The 12,153-nt window shown below is 38.7% G+C and overlaps 1 protein-coding gene across 1 annotated transcript; it reads left to right on the forward strand.

The window, feature by feature from the left end:
• The first annotated feature begins 354 nt into the window (after positions 1-354).
• On the forward strand, positions 355-11,802 carry C3H6orf58 (chromosome 3 C6orf58 homolog). Its single transcript, XM_064413092.1, has 6 exons — positions 355-688; positions 4,719-4,805; positions 7,386-7,570; positions 8,631-8,764; positions 9,215-9,453; positions 11,668-11,802. Exons 1-6 carry the CDS (start codon positions 370-372, stop codon positions 11,793-11,795), a joined length of 1,092 nt encoding a protein of 363 aa, XP_064269162.1. The 5' UTR covers positions 355-369; the 3' UTR covers positions 11,796-11,802.
• Positions 11,803-12,153: the final 351 nt, after the last annotated feature.

Genomic DNA, 12,153 nt, shown 5'->3' on the forward strand with positions numbered 1-12,153 from the left:
GGAATTGGGCTGGGAAAGGGAAGCTGACAGCTCGTAAGAAACACGGACACAGAATGTTTTATAGTGCAACTGTCCTATCAGTGTTGTAGCACCTCAACCTTTTGCAAATGTGTACATGTGTCATATAGACAGCATGGATTTGAACATTTTCTGATTAGATTGATTCCTCTCAAACACCTGCTGGTGCTCCCTAGATCCCACAGAGAGGAGAGAGCACTGCTCACTAATCTGGCAACTCCACATCAGGGTCATGGCTGGGAAAGGGAAGGGAGACAAAGGCTTGTGTGTCTGAGTCAGCCTTTTGTCCAGCCCTCACCTTTACTGATAAAAGCCCTGCAGCCACAATCACCTGGGTCACAAGCCTCCACAATGTGGCCCTGCTTTGGCTTACACACTCTTCTTGTAGTGACTGTTGCCCTAAGTCCTGTGACTGTTGTGGCACAGAGTGAAAACGATGTCACTGGAGATGTCTATCCCCCTCTGTGGGACCTGGCCCCTGAAAACCTGCTGGATTTCCCAGTAAAGGACAACAAAATTTTCATCAGTGCTTGGAACTATCAAGATCGACTGGGAGTGTATAAGAGCTTGCTGAATGCTTCAGCCAAATATTTTGATGCCTTTGGACCCCAAAACAGTGGCAATATTCTCTGGGGATTACCACTGCAGCATGGGTGGCAATTTCGTACAGGTATGAATTATTTCCTAAAGATGCTGGCTTAGCAAAATGTTTACTAGACCTGCTTAGAGGCTTCCTTACCAAGGTTTTTGCCTCACAAGCCCAATACAGCCTCAGACAGTGTAAACTTTGACAGAACTGCCAATTTGAAAAAGAAAAGCTGAGTGAACACCCTTACCTTGCTGAGAAATAACTATTAAAATTCCTTATAGGAAGAGGTCAGAATCCAGATTTATGGTATAGATGGGCAATATTTCAGCTAACTAAAAATCTTTGGAAAGGCATTCCCAGTTGCTTAAGTTCATGTAGACAGATTTCAGGGCATGCATTCTACAATGATGTTCTTAAATTGTTAACTAATAGGCTTTTATTTCTGTTAATGCTACAAGCTTCTAGAGGTGGTTTGAGTTTTATTTCTAAGACATATTTGAAAGTCCACATCTCCCTCTGAGAACCTATTTACATTTATTCTTCATGATCAGTTTAGAAGTAGCCTCCTTATTTTCTAAATATGTTTTTTACAAAAAATGATGGTTTTTTCTGTTTGTTGGTTTGGTTTGTTTTTTTGTTGTTGTTGTTGTTTGTTTGTTTTTTGATTGCTTGTTTGTGGAGTTTGTTTGGTTATTTTGTTTTGCTTTGTTCTAAATTATGTCCATATTCTAAGGTTTTATCCCCTAAAAGCTGGTTGTTGTCTAGGGCAGTCATTCTGGTTTTCTTGTTGTCCCTGCCAGGGGAGCAGACACAGAAACACATGTGAAAGGTTCCTTAAGGCTAAGGCTGCAACATCTTATCAGGGGTAAACAAACGCATCTGACTGCCTGCTGTTTTCTTTATTGGATGCAACCTGTAGTTACATGTGGTGGTGGTTTGGGTGACACTGTAGGTTTGAGAGAAGACGGAGATCCTGCACCTGGTGGTGAAGGAAGCACTTGCCAGCATTTAGTCACATCTAATGGAAAATTTACTCCTAAATCAAAATGAGGGAAACAACATAGTAAGCAAAATCCAGGCAGGCAACTAGCTAGCAAACAGCAACAAAAAGAATTTGGTTGGAGTTTAGGCAAGCTTTTTCCTCTTTCCCTTCTTTATCTATACAAAAAGAAGACCAGATGAAATGTGTGGCTGGTACAGTGCAAGAATTGACCCAATCTGTGGCAGAGGCAAAGATGTCTGGATGCAGCAGCTACAGCTGAGTGGTGACCTGCTGGAAAGGAAAGGAGGAGTTGTAGAGTATGGCCTCATCCACAAAGTGAGGATGTGCCTTGTTGCAGTGACAAGTAGAGACAAGGGACATAGTTTGTGAGGGGAAGATTTGCCCCTGGTTGCATAGACAGGTAAAGATGTACTGTCACGTGCCAAAGAGTCATAGGACTGACACTTAGACAAATTTTTTTAATTTACATGACCAGAAGGTTAAAAAAATACTAAAAGGAGAAATATCGCTTAGCTGGAAGTAGTTTTGCAGTTAAAAAAAAAAAAAAGTGAGCATTTTAAGGATAAATGGATAAGGGACAAATAATAACATAAGTCTGGTGCATATAGTAGTGAGGTTAGCAAGGGCTAAACCTAATCCAGGTAGGCGGTGGGATAGATTAGTGGTGAATGGCTGAAGCATTTGTATATGAGCATAATAAGCTTGGGCAAACAAAAGCAGGACTTGAGTTCATGGTGCAAGACAACAGAATTTGAAAATATTACAAAATTTGTTGAATTAACAGTTCTGTCTTGTCATGAAAGTTATGTTACTGAGAGAATATTTTTATGGAGATGGCTCTGTATAAACCATGAAGAACAAGTGAAGCTGTTACTTAATAAGTGTGGTACGAAGATTTGTGATAATCCACTCAGGGACATAAAAGGAAATCAGTATTTTGCCTACATTTACAGTAGAGACAATGATCTTGAGACAGCATAGCTATTAGGAATGAGATTGTGGAGGCAGAAATTGTCACTTGAGATAAAGCTAAACTGAGAATCCTACCTACAGAAACTGCGGAAACTGGCTAGACTCTATCCCCACTTCACATACAGAAGTGCAAATCCAGGATCAGGAACTTTAAGAAAGATTCACATGGTATTGTATATCTGCAAAGCAGGAAACATTGTGCTTGTACTTAAGAAGAAAAAAGAAGATAAGAGCACATATATTTATTTGTCTTATATCAGCAGTAAACAAGATATTAGAATAAGTATGGAGGAAAAAATATTTAAGGACATGGAACCAGGTAGAAAAACAGATAAAGCATAGGTTATGTGAATTGAAAGTAGATTGTGTCAAGCTAATTTGATATCTTCTTTCATGATACAAATGTTGGGGTTTTTTCAAAGTTCAGAACTGCATTTACTCCCTTTATAAAAGGAAAGCTTAGAATGAAATTTTTAAATAATACAAGACAGAGGAACTGCAAATCTGGTAAAAGAACACCTGAAGGAGAATTTAGTGATAACTGTTGCTAAAAGAAATCTGCAGCTAAGTGGAGGATGTGTTAGGAGCTCTTCATCAGCAAGATGAGAATAACTACATTTAGCACTTTCAGTAACAACATTTCCACAAATAAAAGTGGAGAAATCTTGTTGATGAGGTTTCACATAGTTGTCAATAACACAGCTGGAAGGCACTATCAATACTGATTAGCTTGGGTAGACCTGAAGACTGAAAAAACAATGGTGTTAAGCACAGGGAATAGGAGGAAGCAGAGACAACAAAAATGATGTAGAGATCTGTAAGTTCAGTTAATGCTTCCAGCTCCAATTTCTACATATCTTATAATTATCAGTGATACTGCCTGAGAAACCTTAATTTTCCTGAAACACCAAGGCTAACAATATTTGGTAAACCTCATGTACAATTCTTTGCAACATGTTGTCTTTTTCTTCTTATCCTTTATCCTTCCCATTCATCCCCTTTGCACATCAGTGATCTATTGCTGCCTATTTTTTGACAGTCTTTGAAGTAAAATTTTGAAAAATTTAATCTTTCTGTAAATATTAAAAAATATAATCTTCATTTTAAAAAATGGGTTGACTTGCAACCCTCATTGTTGCGAGTTCATATTCTCAGTGCTTGGCTACTGAATGATACAGGTTTGAGTAGCTCGCACGCCCCAAAGCACTAGCTCTGCCCAGTCAGCTAAGGAGAATAATTAGGATAATTTGTATGCACAATCTTGAGTGTAAGTATCAGAAAATTTGGTTTGGTAATGAGGTTTAGTTCTAATCTGACAGAAATGACACTGCCATTATTCAGCTGACTCATTGGAGGCCAAGTGCTTTGCAGGGCAGTTTGGGAGCTTCTGGAATAGCTCAAGTCGTTGCACAAGGCCATGGTAGTTGCATGTCATGCACTTAATGCAGACTTCCCGACACTCTGCATGACAACACTTAATGTACACGTATGGCATTCTTTTAGGACTTAGGCTATTTCTTCATGCCGTGTGCTTAAAGTAAAATATTCTGTCATGAGTAATTGTGAAATGTCTTGCACGTTTTCTACAGCAGAGATGCTTGCAAACTTTGTTAATTAGTTACAACAATGTTTGCGTGCTTAGCTTCACAGTAAGGCCACGTTTGTCTGTGTGATTAAGCTGGAAGTGATTCTGTATCACACAACCTAATTAGGTGAGGCAATTACTAGTACATTTAGTTTGTGCTATTTTGCTTGTTTAGCAGCTCTCCTGAACTAGCAGCCCTACTTCTACTAGAAATGGTGCTTCAGCTATGCATGTTCATGTCTGTATGTGAATGTATATTTATATGTCACTAAAAATACTGTGATGTCCTGATTTCAAACAGTTCAATAAATTCCCAGAATTCATTTACAGTGAGGGATAGCTCAAAATTTAAACATTATCAAATTACTATGCAATGAGAAACACAACTACTTTAGGACTTTAGTTTATGAAGCAAAGCAATAGTAATTGTTTTGGTCCTCTAACCAAAAGTCTGCCTGCTTTTTTCCTTTATGTCTTTTCCATCTCAGTGGGATTTCTTGTGTGAAAAGTTCGAGAAGTATTTGTTGTGTTATTTCATTTAATTCATTCAGGTAGGTTAGCAGACCCTTCTGGTGTGACTTCCTGTGGCTATGAAAATGGAGAGATCCTGTGCCAATCTGTAAGAAGCTGGTGGTCCTGTAAGTATATGCTGTCACACTGTTCTTCTACAAAATAAATTAATGTCCTAGAAAACCAGCTGAAAAATATTTCTTCCCCTTAAACTTCTCTATTACATTATAATTTCAGTACTATGTAATTCTCCAGTAATTCTCCATCACAATCTTGCAACAAGACACCTAAGTGTGATTGGGTAAATGATAGTTAATTGATTTTGACTACTTATTTAAGGAAGGAGAAAAAAACCCAACCAGTCTGCAGCCTTAAAAATATTTATACTGCAAATATTAATGTGAAAATGTGTGGGAAACACTATGACAGGTATATATATTTGTAGATATTTGCAGTTTACAATTAGTCCAGAGCAGATTTCTTCAGTTTAGATGCTTGTACTTAAAATTAAAACTTTGTGAGAAAAGCAGGAATCTTTATGATTCTTATATCATCCTTGGTTCTTCTTCCCTTAGCATATTTTCCCTCCATCACTCTTGTCCCTTGCTCCCTGAGCTTCCTTGATGTCCTGTTGTATGTTCCCCTTTTCCCCAGACCTGTCAGTAGGTTTGAGCAAGCAGCTCTGTCCCTTCCCTGCCACATGAACGTTTTTCCTTCAGTGGCCTTTGGATTAAGCTTTTGGCTGTGAATCAACAGTTAAATGTATATATCTTCAAGTGAACAAAGACATAAGCATAGATAAAATTAAAAATGTACATCTAGAGTAAAACTGACTGTGGTACTCGCTGCAGCTTTGGTTTTCCCTCTCTGTGTTTGGATAACACTAGTGCTCTGTGGGATGGTGTCCCACACAGTGTCAGGTAACAAGAGGCACTGCACAGCCCTTTGCAAGCAGGGGACCTTCCTGGAATAGAATCTTCCACTTTTACTTTCTCAGTGCTTGAATTTCTGCTGTTCATTTACTTCTAAATATTGCATGTTTGCTTGATATACATTTAGTTGCCTTCAGAAAATACAAACTCAGCTTTGATTTACCCTATTGAAGCAAGAATATGCAAAGAGTCCTTGAGACTTGATGGAAACTTCACGTCTCAGTGTTCTGAGGATATGAAAACTTTCATCTGGCCTTCAGAGCAGCCCTCTCTGGCACAAGTAGTCACATGAAACCAGGAATAAGTTTAAACCAGAAACTCACATTTAATATACCTCAGGTGTATGGGATACTACCTGCTTAAGAACATCAGTCTCTTTCCCTAGAATAATATTTAGTATACTTGTGTCATGCATTGTTTTATGCCCTCTAAGTCACCCAAGCAGGTGCAAATATATAATATAGGCAAGAACACTTAAAATAATATAATCACTTTGTGATGTGAGTTCAAGGTTTCAATACTTCTCATGAAAACAGTGAACGAGAAACACGAGCCAGTTCAGCAATGAGTGCCAGTGAAACACTATCTTCTCATCACTTGAGAATTTTCCTTTTCACTTCTGACTGGCCTTACATTTTCTCCTGAATTTCCAACCAGGTCCACATTTAGGAGCTGTGTCACATGAGACAAGGGGTTTCTTTTTATATACAACCCTTTATATTTGTTCAGTCAGCACCCCCAGAGAAGCTGAAACCCTTGTGCCAGATCAGCCTGTCAGTGCCCCATTATGGGGACCCCACCAAACTGTCCACTCTATTGGAGCATGATTTGACCAACCTGTTTAGGGTCACACACCAGCAATGTTCCCACTTGGAATTGGAAGATATTTCCAGTTTTGTCAAGTATGTTATCTGCTTCTGGCCACTCCTCCCTTAGTGCCCTTGAAGGACTCACACCAAATACTGTACTGAATAACACACTTTATTAACAAAGACACCGATGAACGCTGTGACAGGTTAAGGTTCAGAGATTGCTGTTGATAGTAACTGATTGCAAAAATTAATTTGAAGCAATATATTGACCAATTCTAATCCCCAATTAAAGCTAGGTAGAAATAATAATTTAGCTTGCACAGAATGAGGTTCAAGCCCAATAGGCATCCCTTTGGGGGAAGAAGACAAGTTCAGCCTGTTGACTGATCCAACTTATGGATGAGACCAAAGAAAGCCATCATCATAAAATAAATCTAAACAGATAAACTGAGGCATCATCCAAGCAATTTTCAGTGAGTAAAATATTTTTTAGCAGCAAAATTATTATTTTCCAGTAAAATATCACATTTTCCTTTCTCATAGGTCATGGGTACATAGAAGAGGGATTTTTAATAGCAACAATACTTATGGAATACCCCTTAGTCTTTCTATACTTAGTTTGCAATTAATATTTGAGAGACTTTTCTTGTCGTGTCTGTGACAGCCTCCAAAGGTTTAACTTTTTTCCATTAGTTTTTTTTCCTTTCCTGCAAAGTAAAGCACAGTGGAAGCTCATACAAGGTTCTTAAATGATGATGCATAAATGAACACTACAAATCATATCTAAATCAATACAAGTGTCATCTTTATTACATTTCAGTACATCTATTCCACTTCTGAACACAGTTGTATTTGTGGCAATTTGAAACAGTTGTGTTTGGTGTGGGAGAGAGTTCATTTTCTTATGTGGGAATTTTTAATTTGCTTGTGATTAACACCAGCTTCTTTTTAATTGTTGTTACAGGTATGAATTACTATCTGTCCATTATACCCTTTCTGGGGGCAGTGGAGGCTGGTCTCTTTGGGCAGCTGCCATATGAGATAGAAATATTGCCACCAGAGGAGCAAAAAGATGATTTCTGTTACAGTGTTAAGGACTGCTGGTCTCGCATGCCCAAGCTCATGGATGACTGGAAGGCCTTTTTTGAAGTAAATAATTTTTTAAAAATATGTTCATAAATTATACCAATATATTAGCTTTAAAAACTATTATTACTGTCATTTTTTAAGACTTAGAGAGCTTAGTTTGTTTTCAATAGCAGCTTCATATAAAAACAACAAGCAGGAGAAATGGAAAGCATAACATACAGTGAGTCAAAGAGAAGTAGGACAGGATTTTTAAAAGTTATGGAATTTTTCCTTTAAGACAGTTCTGTATTTTGGTCTCTGTTCCAAGACACTGTTTTGTATTCAATTATATTTGTATTCTTCCAATACTGCTTGTATTAACAATGCAAAATAAGCCTGTGAGGTGGAACACTGCCCTTAAAAAGTGGCCTTTGGTTGGTTTTATAAGGTTTGTTTATTTCTTTCAACATCTAAAAACTTGAAAATGCTGAAACATCTTTCAGAAGGACACCTATTTATGCAAGTAGATATTATCTTTCCTGCTCACTCAGCTGTTCTCTAATCCCAAAAATAACAATATTTCTTACTTCATAGATTTAATAGCTATTTTTATAGCTAGACTACTGCAGTCAATATTTTTTATTGGTAGTCAAATAATTGATAATGAGCAGGAATGTTAAACTGTAAGTTCCCCTTAAACTGTAAGTGTGTGAAAGTAAGTCTTATTCTTAAGAATAAGACTGGATTTGTCTTTATAAGATCATTTTTTCCTAGCATCATGTTTTAGAAGTTATTGTAAAATATCTACTACAAACAACCATAATGACAAGGATAATTTTCTTACGTTCAGAAGTTGTGGTCAAAAAAACATAGATCAGTTTTTTAAGATAATAAGGAGTCCCCTATTTCAGTACTGGCAGTCAGATGCAAAAGTCCACTGAATCTTTGTAACCAAATACTGAAATTATGTGAATAAAGCCTTTGCAATGTTGAAGTTGAAGAACAGCAACTATCATTAACTATTCAAATGCAATTTCCTTTAGCTTATTATTTTGTGAGGTATGTTCTTATATAAAAAAATAAGAATTTGGTTTAAACCTCCTCTCACATTCTCTGCCCTTTTTGCTCCCTGTTGCTGCAGTATCTGTTATCTACAGAACACAAGGCTCTGAGGTCTGCCAGCCTCTCCTCCTTCAAACTGGACGATGCCCTTGGCCTCATGTGGAAGGCTCACACCTCCTCCATTGCTTATGCACTCCCCAAATTCCAGGACAGGTAAGGGGAATAGAGCAGTGTCCATGCAGCATCTTTCCACCTCCAGGCCTCTTTGGAAGGATGGTATCCTAACAAAGTCTGCATGACCCCCCATACCTTAGGCACCTGCTCTTTAGGCTCTGCTCTTCCTTCCTCTCTCTCAGAGTGTGGAATGACCAGTGAGAGATGGCTGCCCAAAAACTGCAATGACCAGTCAGGCTCTGGGCTTAAAATGAGATGCTGGTTCCCCTCTGGGAGCCAGGGCCTGATTCAGGAGCTGTGTCTAATCTGGAAAGAGGCAGGGCTGCCAGGGGAAATTGGGTACAAAGTACCTAAGGAGGCTTCAATGACTGTGGTGCTGAGGCTGCTCAGGATTTTATACTGAGCAAAAACATTTGGGATAAATGATGAACTAGTGTATTCTACAGGAGAGTTCAGTTATCTGCCATTTTTTATTTTCTTCTCTTTCAGCTTAAAATATCTCTCTGATCCAGAAGCAAATTTTGGTGAAGACTGGGCTAATGCTGTAGATTTCATTGCCGCCACACACTTCAGTACAGACTTAGTGACCACAAACGAGTTCCAGGCTTTCCTGCCCCAGAGGATGCTTGTTAAAGGGGATGTTCTCCCATCCATTAGTGACTTCAGTCCAGAGCAAAATAAGGTGCTGGTGTCACTGAGAGCTCTTCACAAAGTAAATAAAATGACAGGTATGAGCCTGACCTACAGATGTCTGTTGTCCATAGGTATTTAATATCTTGTTCTCTCTACATACCTTTCTCCATACGAATACAGTGGGTGTTTGATATAAAGTATCATAACACATCAAAAATACAACCATAAACAAACAACACACCAGACAGCAAATGCTGGTGGGATAACACTGACAATATAAGGGATTTCAGTGAGAAAAAAATATATTGGGAGCAGATGATCTTACTCTTTCTTTTCCCAGTTTTCACAGGAACTTTAAAAACAGAAACTTTTTTTGTCAGTTGCATCTGAAACTATTAAGACTGTAAATTGAATTATTAGACCAGTTGAACAAAAACAAACAAACAAACAAAAAGTAAACTATCATGAGCAACAGTTTTTGTGCCCACAAGTGTTCTGGTTTCAGTTTTTGGTTTTCTCTCAGTCTTTTATTTAACAGAGATCTGTCCCAGCAAAACTGTATCCTTAGTCAATGCTGACTTCATTGTATTCACCAAAACAAATCGTACATCACCATCCAGTGGTGCAACACAGAATTACACTCTTCTGAGGATTCAGTTCTTTCATAGATACTTCTGGGTTGGCTATTTTTGTTTGACCTTTATGAAGCAAAGTTATTTCGAATCTTTAAATTAAAATAGAATGTAAAAATACACTGAAAAATTGGCATGCATAGCTATAACACTTGTGATCCTTTTCTATCTGTACATTTCCTGAAAATTCTCTCACCAGTTGGATTTAAAGCTGAAAAAGATGTGAAATAAAGCTATTCAGTGCTACAAAAAAACATCTTCCCATCACATTTTTCACATAGCATTATTTTTTGTAATCTGAATAAGGGTCTGAACAGATCTATTGCCTGCTTGGCAGCCTATGACACAGTTCAGGGTTTCTTGACATACCTCCAGGAAGGGAGAGGAGAACAGCAAGGAAAAGCATGACCAAAAGGACAGGAAGGAGGGATGAGAGCACCAGGGTAGCACATCAGGTGAGGACAGCACTGCAGGGAGAGAGGGAAGGATGTATGGATGTTGAACATCACAAATGGAAGGAGAGATAAGTTTCATGCAGGTGCAGCCATAACGAATCCTATAGCTGAAATCCCTTGCTTTGCAGGTAGAGATTTCCCTGACTTTGCTCTAAGGGATGAGCTTTGAATTCAGCTGAGAATTAAATGCCAGCTAATTCAGCCTGGTAACTAATTTGCAGATCAGAAAAATGAACTTTAAAATAAATTTTACTGCATCTAAATTCACAGCCTCAGCAGGGACCTGAAATAACCTACCTTAGTGCTCCAAAACACAGGTGACAAAATATACTGGTTTTTAAATACGTCCTGTGAGAGACAGGGTTCTCTACTGGTACTGCAAACTTCAACAGCAGATAGAGGGTCTTATTACCTCCTAGGACGGGACCCTGTCCAACCCAGAGTGAGACTGGATTTCTTGATTCAGAGTTTGATTACTCTTTATTTTTGTTCACTTGCCCCTGCTAGTCCAGCAGGAAGTGTATTGAGAGTGTTGTGCTGCTTCTAAAGCTTTTCTATTCATGGACTGTCAGATCAACTTTTTACCCAAAGGCAGAACAGGAGGAGAATAAATTCTTCTTACACTAGACATTTTTACCCTCAGATTTCCCCTCTATCCACTCTAAAGATGGGCACTGAGTGGGATGAGGAGTAAACAGTGACTATCCTGCAAACCCGTGCTAATGCTAGGCTGGGTTGGCCAAGCCACATGTCCTAGAAAGCCACTGTTTATCACCTGAACAAAAGTATTAAGATCATTTACTTCCTTAGCTTGAGGTCTTAGCCGGCAGAAAGTGAACACTCTTTGTTTTAGAGTGAAAAAGAAGGCAGGCCTGACTATAACTCCCAGGCTACTGCTCCATAAACCATGGAACTACGTGCCAGAGCAGACAGAGACCTTCCCATAAGTCTTCAATCATTTCGACCTGCAACCCTGGTGACAAGGGAACAGGCCCCGTTGTCTCTCAGTACAAAGGACCCTGAGCTGAATGAATGATCGGCGTCTCTCTGCACACTTGTAGACAATTATCACCCCAACGGCAAGCTGCAGCTTTGTCCACATTTCTGTGTCCCCAGGAGAGTGTCGAGCGCTTGTTGCCAGATGCGCACTTGGTCCTGGGTACACCGCGAGCTGCATGCGCTCCATGCTAAATTGATATGTCGTGTTGTGTTTCTTTCCAAGGAGGAGTGCTGCTGAAGCTCTGGCAAAAGGCTATGTCCACTGAAGCAGGAAGAAAAAAGGGCCGAGAACTGATTGAAAGCTTGTCTGGGAGCCAGAAGTTCGAACTCCTTGACCTAATAGGATTTTAGGATTGTTTGGAAGGGGATGATTTGAAAGTTTGCAGTTCCTCGAGAAAAAGCGGTTCCAACGTGGATTGATTGAATCTTTTAGCAGACATGTCTGGTAATCTGGCTTTGGTAATTTCTTACAGCAGGATTTTCTGAACAGCCATGCGTTTCTCTCCCTCATATGTAATCGATATTTTTAACCTTAATTTTCCTAATTATCTCATTTGTTTAACTCAATTCCTTATAAATAAAAAACCTCACAGAAAAATCTTACTTTACTACTTTTTGTGGCTTTATAAATAATGTATCCTAATTGGAGATAAAATTAAAAGCAAAATATATTCTGTTTCAGACTGGTTTTTTTCTTTTTTTTTCCTCC

The sequence above is a fragment of the Passer domesticus genome, chromosome 3 (genome assembly GCF_036417665.1).
Source record: "Passer domesticus isolate bPasDom1 chromosome 3, bPasDom1.hap1, whole genome shotgun sequence".
NCBI classification, from domain to species: domain Eukaryota; kingdom Metazoa; phylum Chordata; class Aves; order Passeriformes; family Passeridae; genus Passer; species Passer domesticus.

Bases quoted from the DNA above. Each gene is read 5' to 3' on its own strand.
- C3H6orf58 (XM_064413092.1), top strand. From the start codon at position 370: ATGTGGCCCTGCTTTGGCTTACACACTCTTCTTGTAGTGACTGTTGCC. The intron at 7,571-8,630 runs GTAAATAATTTT...CTGTTGCTGCAG, and splicing joins ACTGGAAGGCCTTTTTTGAA to TATCTGTTATCTACAGAACA. The intron at 9,454-11,667 runs GTATGAGCCTGA...TTTCTTTCCAAG, and splicing joins CAAAGTAAATAAAATGACAG to GAGGAGTGCTGCTGAAGCTC.